Source organism: Leptonychotes weddellii, chromosome 1 (assembly GCF_054177405.1).
Source record: "Leptonychotes weddellii isolate Sample4059 chromosome 1, ASM5417740v2, whole genome shotgun sequence".
Taxonomy (NCBI): Eukaryota; Metazoa; Chordata; class Mammalia; order Carnivora; family Phocidae; genus Leptonychotes; species Leptonychotes weddellii.
Window position 1 is genome coordinate 6,971,561 of NC_138369.1, and position 16,009 is coordinate 6,987,569.

The following is a 16,009-nucleotide window of genomic DNA, read 5'->3' on the forward strand; positions in this document are numbered from 1 at the left end:
CCCCCGGCCCGCGGGGAAGCCTGTCACTCACTGCAGGGGCGTCTCGCCGGTGTGCGTGCGTCGGTGTACCTCCAGATGGTTCTTCCTCTTGAAGGACTTGCCGCAGGTTTCGCAGGTAAATTCACGGACACCTGGGGGAGATGCGGGGCTGAGCACGCCGCCGTCGGGGGCGGGGGCTGCGGGACGTCTACCCCGCGGTCTCCCGGACCTCCGGGCACAGGGACACCAGGTCCCGCAGCCTCTGGGAGCCACTGCTGACTCTAATAACGAGGGCGGTTAATACCGAGGGCAGCTCACAGCCCCGTATGAGGCTCAGAGGCTGCCCGGGAAGGCGCTGGGGCAGAGCTGATATGTGAGCTCGGCTCCCCGGGAAGCACGGAGTGCAAACTGTCAAGCCAAAGTGGGTCTGAATTTGACCCCAGTATTTCAACTTTGGGACGATTTCACGTAAGAATCCAAGGTTCCCGCCTCTTGAAATATCTGAAGCCGTGCCCTCCCGCGGGACACAGCCCCACAGCTACCCACTGAGTCAGCAGCCTTGGGTGGCAGTCCAGGGCGCGGGGGCAGTCCTATGCCTGTGGACCCAGTGCTCCCTGGGGGTTTTCAGCCCGCCTGCCCCCGCCCTAGATCCAAGGCCCATGACCCTATGCCCCGCGCTGCCAGCCCCACCCTGGGCCTGACCTGAATGGATGATCATGTGTCGCCGCAGGTGGTTGGATAAATAGAACTTCTTGCCGCAGCCAGGGTGTGGACACACTTTGGTCTTCCCTTTCCGATGCACAAGATTGACATGGTTCTGTAGGCAAGAGGGGCAGGAGTGGGGGAGTGGGACTGTGGGTGTCATGGGCCCACCTCCAGGGCTCTCCACAGTGGGGACAGATAAGGGTAGCTGGGAGGCAGGCTGGGGCCAGCCTTTCTGGAGGAAGGAAGAGGGGTGTCCGTGCCCATGCCCTTGCCCTTGCGAGGGCCTCCCAGCTCTGAGCAAAGGCCCAGGGGCACAACTGGGATCAACCGCAGCTTTCCTGTGCACCCACGCCAGCCAGGGCCTGGGCTGGGGCATCAGCCAGCCTTGTCATAACCTTGTGGTGGGGCCTTGCTATTGGCCGTTTATGGATCGGGAGATGAGGCTCCAGAGGCTTAGGGTTTGGCCCATGTCTCACGGGTGGGCAGTGGCAGGGCTGGCCTGGATTCCAGGGCTCCAAGTCCCACAGCAGGCTTTGCCATGGAGCTGTGCTGCCCCCACGGTCTGGAGCAGGCAGCCCCTCAGTCATTCCTTTGTTCTTTTAGTCTTTAACTCACCAGCACACCTGTAGCTCCAGGGCCCAGCACTAGGCCTGGCACCCGAAAGGTGCTCAACACACGCTGGAAAATGAGACTCGGCAAATTCAAAGGCCTACCGGTGCCGCCTCCTGCCACAGGTGGGAAGGTGACAGGACCCTGTCTCTGCCCTTGGGGCATCCCATCCAGGCTCCAGAGGACACACTACAGGGATGTCCTGGTGGTGCAGTAACCCGGGGCTCGCAGGCCCCACCAGCCCTGGGGAACTAGGGTGGGCTTCCTGGTGGAGGGGCATCCCGAGCCGAGCCTGGAGAAGAGGCATCCGGAGCCAAGAAGGTGGCCGGGGCAAAAAGCAGGCTGAGTTCAGGCCGACTGAGAAGAAGAGCTGAAAGGGGAGGCAGCGCGAGGTGACGCCTGGTGTCCTGCGGCCGAGGCAGGGTCGGTGAGAAGCTACTGAGAGGTGGGCGTGTGGGAGGCAGGCCAGTGGCACCCAGTGGGGCCAAGTGGGGCCCTCCGTGAGCCGCACTGCGCAGAGGCCAGCACACAGGCGGCAGGAAACGGACGCAGGCCCCGCTCAGGCTGCTTGGGTGGTGGCCTCACCTGGAAACTGCTGAGGGCCACATAGACCTGGCTGCAGCCCTCGTAGGGGCAGTGGAACATCTCTAGCAGGCCATCGGCATCCGTCACCCGAGTCCGCTTGCTCCGCCGCCTCCTGGAGGGGAAGGGGCCCATGGCGTCGGGGCTCTCACACCAGGCCGGCTGTGGGCCCGTGGGCTGCTCCTTGTCCCAGCCCCCCCGGCTGCCCAGGCACCCACTTCTCGGGCTCCTTGGGGATCTCGTAGATGATGGCCGACATGTCACTGCCGTCCAGCTCCTCCCCGTCCGCCTCTGCTTCGGGCTCTGTGCTCTTGGGCCCTGTCGCTGCCGGCTCTGCCAGCTCTGGGGCCACGGGCTCCTCCTTCTCCTCCTTCTTAAGCAGGTACAGGTCCTCCTTCTCTATGGGGGTAGACACAGGGCGGGTGTCCGCAGGGGGACTCGTGTGGTTGAGGAGCTGGCTCCGGGCCCACCCTTCCACCCTCCCTCCTCCTCCCAGGTCCCGCCCCAACCCCTGCCAGCGACCACAGCAGCCCCCCCACCCCCCACACCTTTCTTGGTCTCGATGCCAGCCATGGCGGCGGGGTCCAGGGTGCTGGGCTGGCCGCCCTCGGGCTCCGTCTGGGTGTAGGCCGCTACACCCTCCATCATGGCGCAGGGCACCTCGTCCCCCAGGCCCCCAGCGGGGCCACCGCTGCCTGCTGCCACGTTGAGGTGGATGCCCTCGGCCGTGAGGGCATCGTAGCCGGGGCCGGCGATGATGATCACCTGCGAGCCAGGCACCATGCCCGGCATGGGACAGCTGGCCACCACCTCGCCCAGCGCCTCCTGGGGCATGTTCTCAAAGAGGGTGCCGGGGCCCGGGCCCACTTGCACGGGCATTGGCACGCACACCACCGTCTCCAGCGCCTCAGGCCCGCTGCCTGCCGGGTTGGGGCACAGTGGGGTGCCCTGCTCAGGCAGGCTCTCCATGTGGTGGACGTCGAAGGGGATGTGCATGCCCTCCTGCGTGATGAGCCCGCTGCTGCCCGCCGGGCTGCTGGGGGTAACCGCTGCCGCCGCTACCTTGGCCGGCTGGCCCTCAGGGGGCTCCTCGGAGTCAGAGCCCGAGCCGGCGCTGGAAGAGTCGGAGCTGCCGGCCGCCAGGCCATTGCCCACTGCGGTGACAGAGGAAAGGGGACAGTCACAATAGCAACAGTGGCGGCAACGGTATCTGTCGAGGGCTCACGGGGGGCTGGGCACGGTAACCCCCTCAGTGCCACAAACATCGGTCATTTCTCGGTCCCCCTTGTGCCCCGACCACCCCTGCTCTGCAGAGACGCTCTCCTCCCTCAGCCTCCAGACCCGAATTCTGGCTTTCTGGGCCCTCTCTGAGGGCCCCTTCTTAGCCTCGTGAGCCTTTACAGGTCTGGAAGGTTCTAGCCAGGGCTCTCAGTGCTCCACTCACCCCAGGGCCTCAGCTAGCCTGATGGTGGTAAATACAGCCCTCACTCCTGACACTAACTGGGTGTCTGACAAGTCAATTCAGATGCCATGGGTTAAAGGCTCAGGTCCCACAAGACTGCCTGCCCCCAACTTGGACACCGGCTACAAGACCCTGGCCGTTGTAATTCTGGTTATAAATTGTGGGTTTCTACGACGCTCTCTTCAGGTTTGATAATTTGCTAGAACAACTCGCAGAACTCAGGAGAGTGCTTTACTTATGACTACAGTTTTATCACAAAAGATGCAACTCAGCGATAGTCAGATGGAAGAGGTGCCCAGGGCAAGGTGTGGGGGCTGGGGCGGGAACTGTCACGCCCTCTCCAGACGCGCCACCCTCCTAGCACCTCGAGGTGTTCACCAAGCCGCAAGCTCTCTGGACCTCCTTATTTAAAGAGTTTTTGCAACCCAGTCTCCAGCCCCAGTCTGTTCCTTGGGGGTCAGGGATGGGGTTGAGAGATTCCCCCATCTAATCATGTGTCTGGTCTTTGGTGACCAGCCCCCATCCTGAAGCTATCTAGGGGATCCTGCCTGAGTCACCCAGATTAGCACAGACTCAGGTGTGTTCCAAAGGGGCCCCTTATGAAAAGGGCTCATGATGAACAATGAAGAACATTCCCATCACTCAGGAAATTCCAAGGATTTTAGGAGCTCTGTGCCAGGAACCAGGGACAAAGATTGACTATTGATTTTTATTATCCTGCCACCACCCATACTCCGATGCCTCTGTATGGACAGCTCCCGCCTGGACCTCCTGTGGGCCTGGGGCTCTTACCTCCCACTGACTTCTCTGCTGCCCCCAGGGCGGGTCTCACAGGCACCTCAGAATCTGCTCAGCAATTCTGGGCTCTCAATCTTCCCTAAGAAAAAGCCCATACCCTTCCCAGACATCCCCGTCTCAGGGGATGATGGCAGCTCTGTCCTTCCAGTTGCTCAGGCCAAACAAAGTCCTAGGGCTGCCCCTGACTTCTCTTTCTCTCATACCCACTTCCAGTCTGTCAGCAAAACCCACTGGCACTACATCCACGTATTTAGGGATAGTGGGCGGGTTCCTGCCTCAGGGCCTTTGCAATTGCTGTTTGCTCTGCCTCAACACTCTTCTCTCAGATACCCACAGGGGCTCCCTCCCTCGTCTCCATCAGACCCTTTCCTAAAATGCTATTTATTCAGGGAAGCCTCTGACCACCTTATCTCAAATCGCATTCTTTTCTCTCCTTAATTTTCCTCCAAAATACTACCTTCCACTGTACTCTAGATACTGTTTATCCTGTTTCCTCTCTGCTTCCCCTCTAGATCATAATCTCCACAAGGATGGGGGACCCTGTGCACAGGTCCCAGTGCCCAGAAGGCCGCCTGGCACCCACTGAGCACACAGTTCTAAAAACAAATGAATCTCAGCCCAACGTTGTGATGAAAGTCAAGGAGACCAACATTTTGCCCAGGTATTTCGTGCTAAAGTCCACACACACGGGGAGAAATGGGGGACAGAAAAATCAAGAACTGACCCTCAGTTACACACTCATGACAGAGTTGGGGCGCACTGTCTGGGGACCATGTGTCTACCCTCCCAGAAGGTCACATGGAGCACGCAGGCTCTGGAGCCAGACTTCGGGGTGGGATCTCGGTGCTCCCCGCTCCAGCTGTGTGAATGGGGGGGCCTTAAGTAACTTCTCTGGGCCTGGGGATAAATTGGCACCTACCCCAGGGGGTGTTTGGGATAATGAGGAAATCTATGTAAAGCGCCTCAGACAGTACCAGGCTCTGAGTAAGCACCCTATCAATGTTTTCTATGATCATTCTTATCATAATGCCCCATCCCTGACTCAATGCCCCCAGACAGCAGCAGGAGTGGGGTAGGGGGATCGGCCCCTCCTTGTAACACCCTGTAATCTGCAGGGTGAGCTGAGTCCCTGGGCTCCACCCTGAAGCAGGGGGCAGTCACCTAGTGAGTTGGGGGCATGGCCTGGGTGTGCGCCTGCCTCCCCAACTGCAGCGTCTAGCTGTGAAGGCCAGACTGCGCTTCTTTCCAGGTGATCATAACATTAATCACAGAAATGGCTGCGCATCCCCTGGCCTCTCACAGTCCCGGCAGGAGGTGCTCCTACTTAGTGAGAAGCAGCCCGGGCCACCCCAGGCAGAGAGCTGGTAAGGGAGCTGCTGAGGGAACAGGGCTGGGCTAGGGACACAGCCCCTCCCCGCTCCCTACAGCCACAGGCGACCCGCCAGCCCGTCATCTCAGCATTCATTCCTGAGAGCCAGATCGGGCAGCCACTGGTGTCAAAGTTGGGTGGGGGTGCGGACCCATCACCAGAGGGGTCAGTCACAATTAGTTTCCTCCACTGCCAAGTGGGGCTAATGAAGAGCTGTAGGGTGGTTTGGGTGGGGGTGCACCTGGAGCGGGGAGAGGACTGCCGAGGGGCCGGCTGCATGCTGGGATCTGGCTGGCGCACAGGGGACAGCCGTTGGCCAGGGGGCCCACCTGGAACACCTCTCGCCCACGGCTTCCCCTTGGCCAGCTGGGATGCCACCTGCTCTGAGGCCCCTGCCAGCGCGCACTCAGCCCTGGCGACTGACCTCACCCTCCGCCCTGGCAGGGCACCTGGCGGTGGGCCCTGGGCTCCTTCTCGCAGCTGAAGCTGAGCCCCTGAGGCCGGCAGGCAGGTGGGCAGCCCCTCGCCACCCACAGCGTCTCCTCTGCCCGCCCCCCCAACCAGGGCCAACTGGGCCTCGGTAACGGAGTCCCTCCCAGTCCTGCTGCGTGCTCAGGACATGTGACCCACATGGGCCGGCAGAGGGGGGGCAGGGGCAGTGGGGGGAGAGACTGATGGGGGGAAGGGAGTGGGGGTGTGGGGGAGACAGGGAGAGACTGGGGGAGACAGGGAGAAGGCAGGAGACAGAAGGGAGAGGAAGAAACAGAAGAATGAGAGAGGGAGGGGGAACGAGAGCTCAAGAACAGAGAATGGGGAGGAAGGAGGAGACCCGGGCAGAGAGGGCAAGAGGATGAGGCTGGGAGAGAGCCCAGAACGGAAAGGGAAAGGGCCAGGGAAAACAGAGGAGGAGGTAGAGGCCCGGAGAGCAGCCCAGCCTGAGGAGGCCCAGCACCCACCCCTCCCTCCAGCCGCTGAGCCAGGTTTCCCGACCCCCAGCCCAGTTGGCCTCGGGCACAGCTGTCCCTCTGGAAAATGGGGGCCGCCGCCTCTCAGCTCCAGGACTTGGAAGATTGCAGCTCAGCCTGCCGGGTCCGGGCGCCATCCCGGAGGCCAGCGCCAGCCTCCTTGCTCTGATGTTTCCAGTGCTGGCCCGAGGCCGACAAGACCCATGAGGGCAGGGAGTCCAGGGCGGCCCAACCCATGAGGAGCCGTAAAGCCCTCAGCCCTCGGACCCACCTTTGTCGCTGTCGGGGTCTGAATCGCTGAGGGGCTTCAGGGGCGAGTGCAGGTCTTGGAAGTAGCGGTGGCCGGCCTCGCACTGCCACACGGCCGTGGTGTACAGACCGAAGGTGGGGTCCAGCTCGGCCAGGCGCGGCTCGTACGGGCAGCGGTGCTTGTGGTCCTCGTACCAGATGACCACATTCTTCAGGCAGTTCACATTGCGCCGCCTCCCTACACACACAGGGCAGGGTCCGGAGTCAGGGGTAGTGCTCGCTCCCCAGGGCCCCAGGACGCCCCGGGCGGTGAGACACCTTCCTGCACCCTGTCCAGGCCCGTCCCCAGTTTGCAGATGAAGAAACAGGCTCTGAGAGGTGAGGCCCACGCTGGTGATAACGGACACCGGCCGGACTGTCCTCACTGAATAAGTTAAACCACATAAACTATGGAGCCTGGCACATGATAGGTGTGCAGTGGTTAGTAGCTGCTTGTTGTTAATGGACTCATCCTCATCAACATCTCAACGTCTCTGGCCTGGACCAGCTGAGTCCCCTCTGCCCTGGTCTCTCTGCTCCCACATTTGTCCCACTACAGTCTACTCGGCGTACAGCCAACAGACGGGGCCTGCTACAAACACTTGAGTCAGGCCATGCCCCGCCTCTGCCCAGAATCCACCAGGGCTCCCACCTGGCTGGTGGTAAAAGCCAAAGTCCTTCCCAGATCCACCAGGCCCTGCATGTTCTGCCCCATCACCAGCCCTTCTCCTTGATCACTTCATCCCAGCCTCATGGCCTCCTCCCTGTTCCTGAAATGAGCAGAGTATGGCCCTGCCTCAGGGCCTTTGCACAGACTGTGTCTCCTTCCAGATGACTACCGTGCCCTTCCCCCTTCACTCAGGTCTTTCCCTCAGTCTGCCACCCCCTCCCCACTGTCCTTCTAGCCGACCTGACTTGCTGTTCTTTCTCTCCAGGTAGCACCTAGATACCATCTGTGGTTATCTCTGTCCGTGTTTCTGTCTTCCCTACTACAATGCCAGCTCCCCAAGGGCAGGGACCCCTGTTTGTTGCTCCTCTTGTATCCCCAGTGCCTACACAGGGCCTGGCACATAGTACGCTTGCTGGATGAGTAGATGCTTTAAGGAGGTGGGTCCAGTGGAGCCAGCCTGTGGGATTCAAATCCCGACTGCCACTTTGTAGCTGGGTGGCTCCAGGCAAGTGACTTGGCTTCTCTGAACCTCTTCTGGGCCAGGGGAAAATGACAGTCCCCGTTCCTTGAGGGCTGCCAGAGAGGAGGGAGGGAAGACATTGACAGGGCACGGAACAGGGCTGGATACACTTTGAATGCCCAAGAAATGGAACCTGCCATATGTCTAATGATGCTGGTCCTGCAGCCAAGGGGGAGGAAACTGTCCTCCCGATCTTCCAGGCTGGGAGATGAGGAGGGTGCCCAGAAGGGTCTTGGGCCTAGGGATGTTGTCTGGAGCCTCCAACCCGGTGACGACCGTGGAGACAACAGGGACCCCACCCCTAGCCGCCCCTCCAGTCTGGCACTTGCCTCCTTATTTCCCTCCTCACCCCTTTGGGATTTGGAGGTCACAGACTTAGCTCGGCCCTTGTCTTTGACAACTGTGAGAAGGGGTGGGACTCGCCGCCACCAGACGGCTGTTCCTGGGCCAGTGGCCCTCACCCTGCTGGACAAGGCCCGAGACCCACAGTGCCAGGGCTCAGAGGTTCACGGCCGAGGAGTGGGAGGGACGCGCTGCAGGCCTCTACTCCGACTGCTCACGCCCCGCTCCCCTCAGCTGTTCCCTCTGCCCTGTCCAGCTCTCCCCTGGGTGACTCCCCTGCACCAGGCAGGACAGTGCAGGAGCTAAGGGGACTGCTCGGTGACATGGGTTTGTGGTCTGGCCTGGCCCCTTGCCAGCTTGCGGCGTGCGGTGGTGACTTGGCCTTTTATGTGTGAGATGGGGGTGGTGGGGGCACCCCCACTGGGCACAGCACAGGGGCCAGTCCCCTTTCTGCCCCCGCCCCCAGGCCCAGCTGGGTCAGACCCTTCCTCTGGGCCCCCAGGGCCCCCACTCCCCTGCCACGGCCCTGCTGGGCCTGTCCCGTCTTCCCCTGAGACCACGGGCTCTGTGAGGGCAGGGCTGGATCTGTGCAGGTCCACACAGCCCCGGCCCGTGCAGGCCCTCCACAAATGGGGCCTGAGGATGAGTGAGGGAACGAACAGCAAAGCCACTTACTCCCAACACCCATCCCCTCCCCGCTGGCTGTAGCCCCACTTACTTTTCTTCCGCTTTGGCTTTTTGGGGACCTGCTCCCAAGGCTTCCTGTAACACAGAGAGGCAGGGGGAGTGAACACAGGGCCCGCTGATGCTGAGCTAGTGACAGCATGCTGCTCCAAGGCCTAACTGTAGCTGCTGTTCTATTTCCCAGGGGACTCTCTCCTCCACTGACACCAGCCCTTGGACCGTGGTCTAGCATCACCGCCCGTTTCACCAAGTGGGAAAATGAGGCTGAGGAGTGAGGCTGCCTGCCCAGGGGCCTGTGGCCAGGGAGTGGAGAACTCAGAAAAGGGGTAACAGAAAGTCAGTGTGGCAGGCAGAATTCTACACTGGCCCCACGATTCCCAACCCCGGGTCACACGCCCTCTATAATCCTCTCCCCATGAGTGGGGCGGCCTGAGAATATGATGGGATACCACGCCTGTGCCTAGGTGACTTGAATGAATCAGGAGGGAGCTTTCCAAGGTGGGCCTGGCCTAATCAGGGGAGCCCATAAGGCCGAGGATATGAGAGGCTTATGAGGGGACAGGACCTGAGAACGGCCTCTGGGAGCTGAGAGCAATCCCAGTTGACAGCCTCAAGGCTGTGGGGACCTCAGCTGTACAACCCAGGAGGGAATGAATTCTGCCAACGCTCCGAGGGAGTCTGGAAGCAGCTCCTTCCCTAGTCGAGCCTCCAGATGAAGACGCAGCCAGCTGAAACCCTTGTTTCAGCCCTGTGTGACCTTGAGCAGAAGACCCTGCCCCTGCCCCTACCTGCCTGCTCTATGTGGGCCCCAGCCCAAGGTGCTACCCCCTCCATCAGTCCTGCCCCTGCAGCCAGCTCGGGTCCCCGTGCCCTGGCCATCATGCCCACCTGCCTCTGGGGCCTTCCCCACTTTGGCTGGAGCCCAACATTCTGACTGTGTGCCCCTGTGGCAAGGCCTCAGGGTGCCCAGGGCAAGGCTGGGCCCAAACACTGGGGCCCCCCAAGGCTTCCCAAACCCGGATGGCCACCAGAACTGCCAGGTGGGATCCTGACCCCATAGAGGCCGCTCAGCTGTGACCAGTACTGACTGTACACGTGCTGAGGGCAGGTGCTTTGGAGTCACCTCTCCTGCACCCACTAGGGGCCTCCCTCTGCCTTCCTGATGCCATGCTTCTGGGTCTGCCTGCCCGCTCTGGCTGCTTCCTCATCCTCCCTTTTTTTTCTTTTTTAATTAATTTATTTTTTTTTAATATTTTTTTTTTAAGATTTTATTTATTTGCGTGAGAGAGAATGAGAGACAGAGAACATGAGAGGGAGGAGGGTCAGAGGGAGAAGCAGACTCCCCGCTGAGCAGGGAGCCCGATGCGGGACTCGATCGTGGGACTCGATCCCGGGACTCCAGGATCATGACCTGAGCCGAAGGCAGTCGCTCAACCAACTGAGCCACCCAGGCGCCCTTTAATTAATTTATTTAAGTAATCTCTACACCCAGGGTACCTGGGTGGCTCAGTTGGTTAAGCATCTGACTCTTGATTTTGTCTCCAGTCTCAGGATTGTGAAATCAAGCCCTGAGTCGGGATCTGCACTCAGCGGGGAGTCTGCTTGAGATTCTCTTTCCTCTCTCTCTCCCTCTGCCCCTCCCCCCACTCGCACTCTCTTTCTCTCTCTCCCTCAAATAAATAGATAAATCTTAAAAAAAAAAAAATCTCTACACCCAATGTGGGGCTTGAACTCATGACCCCGAGATGAAGAGTTGCATGCTCTTCTGAGTGAGCCAGCCAGGTGCCCCTCATCCTTCCTTTTCTACGCTGCAGCAGAAGGCCCTGAGACTCTGGATGACCTTGACTCCCCATGCCTCAGTTCCCCATCTGTAGCATGGGATCATAACCATGCTTCCTTGTGGGACTGCTACATAACCTTGAGGTTGTGTGCATTGAAAGAGCTTGGTATGGCCCCTGGCACTTAGTAACCACTCAGCAAGTGGTAGATATGATCACTGTGATTATCAATGTTCTCACAGAGCCTGGCCCTGGAACCCTAGCCCCCCTGCTATGGCCCAGACCATGCTCTCACCACAAATTATCCTGAGGCAGTCCAGGTGTCTTGTCAGCTTCACCATCTATTCCACCTGACCCGTCCAGCCTGATAACAATTCACAGCCCCCACACCCCACGTCTGGTCCCAGGACAGCTCCCCCAGGCTCCTCTGCCTCTCCTGCCCCTGGCTCAACCCTGTCCAGGTCTCTGCCCCCCCCACCTCATTCCAGATGCCTCCATCCCCTTCCACGGCTCTCCCCTCCCCTCCAAGGGGCAGGCTGGCTGCCCAGATCCTCGTCCAAATGCCCATGGCCACCTCTGCGCACTCACAGTGTTGCCATGACTGGGGTACTGGGAACACTACTTAGTGTTTGGTGCCAGTCAGATCCGAGTTCAAGTCTCCTCTGTACCACTGACTACCTTTGTGACCTCAAGCAGGTCTCGTCCCCTCTGAGCCTCAATGTCCTCATCTGGTAAGTGGGGAAAATAGTGCCCCCCACACAGCATCACTGTGGCGATTAAATGAGGCCAGACCTCAAACTGCCTTCCCTCCCCTTGCCCATTTCTCTGAGTTCCACCCCTTACACGTCGCCGTTTGAGGACAGCAGCTGCTGGGGCTTCTCTGCGGCTCTGCTTTCCTCACAGTGGCCAGCCCCCAAACGGTGCCCAGCAGCTTTCCTTCGCTCTCCTCTGCCATTTGCTTTCAAGCTCAACTCCATTATCCCCTCCAACTGACCAACACACCATCAGTTCTTCTACCCTGGGTTTAAATAATCTGGAGCCCCTTCCCTGCCAACTCCCACCCATTCCTCTGCCCCCCCTCCCCTTTGAGCCATCTATATGCGTGTGCAGTCTTCCTGTCTTCTCCTCTGTCTCCCTTGAGCCCCTCAAGTCAGGGTTTTCTCTAGTATGCCACACACTGCCCCGTTCTGGCCCCCGGGGGTGGCCGCCTCACTCAGCCCAGCAGTGTTCATTGGCAGACCCTTCCCTTGGCCTCCAGGATGCCGCCCCGGCGGGTTCTCCACCAGCCTCCCAGCTGCTGCTGCTGCTGCTTCATCTCCCTGACTCCTCTAAGCACAGACAGCGAGCGCCGGGCTCAGACCTGTGTGTCTACCCACGCCCCTCTGGCAACTTCCGGCACCATACCATCACTGGCCTGGTGACCCCCAAATCCGGATCTCCCACCTGGCCCTCTCCTGACCACGCCTCCCCAACACTACATGTAGGGGTCTCGCAGACATCTCACACGTGAGCTGTCATATTGCCCCTTGACCTGTCCCTTCTCTGTTAACGGCACCTGCAACTTTCCAGGTGCTCAGGTCCAAACCTGGGGGCGTTTCTCATATCCATACCGATCAGCAAACCCTGTTGGCCCTAATTTGAACCACTTCTCCCCACTTCTGCACGGCCCCGCCTCACTCACCTGGACCAGTGCAGTCAGCTCCTTCCTGGTCTGCCATCTCTGGCCCTCCCCTCCCACAGCCTCAACATCGGAGTCCGTGTGCTTCTTTTCATTTTCTTGTTAACATTTTAAGATGTAAAAAGAAAAATTCAAACACATACAAAGCTAGAGAGAAGAGTGAACCTCCTGGAGACCATCACCAGCATTAAAGACTGCCAAATCTTAGCCAACCTTGTTTCAGTGCATCCCCTGCCCAATCCTCCTGCCACACACACCCTGGAGAGTGCTTCTGTTAAAATATAAGCCAGGTATGGGACCTCTCTGTCCAAAATTCTGTACTTAAAAAAAGCAAAACAAAACAAAACAAAACCCAAAAGACCCTATCAGGCCTCCCACTTCACTGGGAGAAAAAACCAGAGCCCTCCATGCAGTCCACAAGGCCCTGTCACCTTCCTGTCCTTGCCTTTTCCCACTCTTCATCCTCATTGCGGTCCAGCCACATGGGTCTCCTCACTACCCCATGTTCACACCAGGCTGGGTCCTGCCTCAGGGCCTTTGCACCTGCCATTCCTTCTTCCTCAAACATTCTTCCCCCAGATATCTGCAGGGCTCTCCCTGGCCTCCTTCAGGTCTGTACCCTGGATACTATCCTCTCACTGTGGCCCACCCTAACACCCTACCTAAACCTCCAGCACCCCCTCCTGATTCCTCTTTCCCTATCTCACTTTTTTTCTTTACATAGCCCCTATCAATCTCTCACACACTACATAATTTATTCATTATGGTAAATGATAGTAAATGTATAGTAATGCAGTAGACAAGCCTTTGCACAGTGGACAAGTCTCTGCCCTCTAAATGGCATCTCCATAAAGCATTTTGTTGTTCACTGCTGCACCATCAGCACGTATACGAGTGCCCAGCACATAGTAGGTGCTGATTAAGCGCTCCTTAAACAAATGGACACTGGAGACTCCACTATTGACCACTGTTTCCCTTTTCCCACTGGCTGCTAGGATGGCTCTGAGGCAAATTCATGGCCCATTCTCCATTCCCACTTCTTCATGTCTTTTGAACCCCTCTGGTCAGGTTTTTAACTCACCATGCCACAAAACTGCCCTTGTCATGTCCCCTGTGACTTATGCCTTAATCTAATAGCACCGATCCTGGCCCCGCTGTGCCCCTCCTTTTCCTTTCTCTTTGCTTTTTTTTTTTTTTAATTTAATTTTATTTATTTATTTGAGAGAGAGAGCACACAAGTGGTGGGGAGGGGCAGAGGCAGAGGGAGAAGGAGACTCCCTGCGAAGCGGAGAGCTCGACGTGGGCATGATCCCGGGACCCCGAGATGAAAACCGGAGCCAAAGACAGATGCCCAACTTACTGAGCCACCCAGGCATCCCTCCTTTCTCTTTTCATCCCACTTTTCATTTCTGTCTTCTGGTCCATGTTGTGCATAGTCTTGAACTGAAATCTTTCCAGGTACAAGACAGTTACAAATAATTGAAGAGTTGAAATAAGTGACCCCCTATCTCTGGTCATGTCCATTTCCCACAGGAGATGCCTCACTCAGGGTAGTGTATTTTCCCAACTACCCATGTGTCCCGGGGCCCGGTTATTGCCATGCACAGCCTGGGTTGTCTCAGTGTCCTGGCCCCAGTTCTGCAGGACTACACAAACCAAGCTTCTGCAAATACCACTTTCAGCTTAGGGACCTCCAGGGTCTCCCTCTGGCCAGTGGTTCTCAACTCCAGCTGCATATATCTCCTGGTAGCTTTGTAGAAAAAAGCACAAGGTCTGCAACTCTACCCAGATTAACTGAATCAGTAACTCCAATAAGGGGGGCGGGGGCCTCCTGGGTGGCTCAGTCAGTTAAGCGAGGGACTCTTGATTTCAGCTCAGGTCATGATCTCAGAGTTGTGAGGTCGAGCTCCGTGATGGGTTGAGCTGTGCTGGGCATGGAGCCTGCTTAAGATTCTCTCTCCTTCTTACTTTGCTCCCCCTCCACCTCCACCCCCTGTCCCCACTTGCACTCTCTATCTGTCTAAAAAAATAATAATAAAGAAAGAAACTCCAATAATGGAACACTAGCTTGAGCATTTCCTGCTCCACTCGGGCATATAAGCCAGCCTACCACCCCAGGGAGGCTGTGGGTGCAATTCCGAAGGATCTGGTTGATCCTTGACCCTTAGACTCTCACCCCAGAGAAACATGCCAATGTGTGCAAATAAAAACCAGGGCACCGCAAGGATTCTGTCGCAGCATTGCTTGTGACAGAGAACAAATATCATCATAACAACTAATACCTGGAGGGCTCACTATGTGCCAACCATGTTCTAAGCCTTTTGCTGTATTTTAACTCATTTAATTGTCACACCAACCTATTAGGCAGGAAGGGAAAAATTGCATCCACACTCCTCGTTCTCAAGACTGAGACTCTGCAAAGGCCTCTGCCCTCTACCTGAGCAGCTAACTTGGGACTTCTTCTTCACCTGAGTCTCCATGGGCTAAGGTGCTCCCCAGGAGCCAACAAGAGGTTAAAGGGAATGCGATCTGGATTGTGAGGAGTCTTCCTGTGTCTGGGGTCGAGGGTTGTGGGAATGGGGCCACACACAGCCCCAGATGGAGTGCCAGAACCTCACGAGGGACAGGGCTGGGTGGCCCAGTGTATCCAGCTCACAGCCCCAGGCTACACAGTAGGGGTTTTAGAGGATGAGGCATGTGAGATCCCAAGGACCAGCAAGGAAGGGGCATTAAGGCCTCAGGAGGCTGGGCCGCCCCTCCAGGGACTAGGCAGTTAGAACGCTTGGAAGTGGGGCCCGTACTAGGATTGGGCAGCCAGAAATCTAGCGGGCGGGGCCAAGTGCTAAGAGGCGGGTCGAGAGGCTGGGCGCATCCTAGGATTGGGCAGTCGGAAAGACGGGAGGCGGGGCCGCGAGCCAGGCGCGTCCCAGGACCGGCGGCAGAAGACCCAGGCCAGCAGGCCGGCCACTGGGCGGGGCTCACAGGTGTCGGGGGCGGGGCCATGGGCAAAGGGGGCGGGGCCAGGCTCGGCGGGGAATGGGGGCGTCTCCTCCCTCGTTTGCTCCCTCCCTCCCTCGGGCCGGGCCCCCTCACCCGTGGCGGCCGCTACGCTGGCCGCGCTCCAGCGAGATGAGATAGGCTGCGAGCTTGGCGTCGCTCCAGCCGCTGCGGCGCCGCAGGTCCACCCAGGGCCCGTGCGCCTCGCCCAGGTACACACGCCGCACGTCGTACTTCTTCCGGGACTCGAGCCGCCGCCGGGCTCGGTCGGACTCCGTGAGCCGCGGCCGACCCCGCGCCTTGCGGCCCGCCGCGCCCTCCTCGGCCGCCGCCTCCCCGCCTGCGCCCGCCTCAGCCTCCGCCTCCGCCTCGGGCTCCGGCACCCGCTCCGCCATCCCCCCCTCCCTGGTTACCAACCTCCCCCGTTGTTAGGAGCCCGGCCGGAAGTGGCGCGCATCTTCCGCGCCGACGGGAAATTTCTCACGGACTTTCACTGCCCCACGGCGCCAAGAGGAGACCGAGAGCAGAAACTGCGCATGCGCGCCACAAGCGCTAGCAACAACCCATTCTTCTCTTACTCCTT

General features: G+C 58.9%; 1 protein-coding gene across 1 annotated transcript in view; it reads right to left on the reverse strand.

The window, feature by feature from the left end:
* Nucleotides 1–15,833, reverse strand: part of ZNF653 (zinc finger protein 653) — a 16,438-nt gene extending 605 nt beyond the window's left edge. Inside the window, exons 1-8 of the mRNA XM_006730536.3 lie at nucleotides 15,523–15,833; nucleotides 9,008–9,051; nucleotides 6,741–6,956; nucleotides 2,424–3,029; nucleotides 2,094–2,274; nucleotides 1,879–1,990; nucleotides 682–796; nucleotides 32–131 (exon numbers count right to left, since the gene is read on the reverse strand). Of these exons, the coding sequence (XP_006730599.1) occupies nucleotides 32–131; nucleotides 682–796; nucleotides 1,879–1,990; nucleotides 2,094–2,274; nucleotides 2,424–3,029; nucleotides 6,741–6,956; nucleotides 9,008–9,051; nucleotides 15,523–15,821 (1,673 nt within the window). The 5' untranslated portion in view covers nucleotides 15,822–15,833. The remainder of the gene's footprint in view (nucleotides 1–31; nucleotides 132–681; nucleotides 797–1,878; nucleotides 1,991–2,093; nucleotides 2,275–2,423; nucleotides 3,030–6,740; nucleotides 6,957–9,007; nucleotides 9,052–15,522) is intronic.
* Nucleotides 15,834–16,009: the final 176 nt, after the last annotated feature.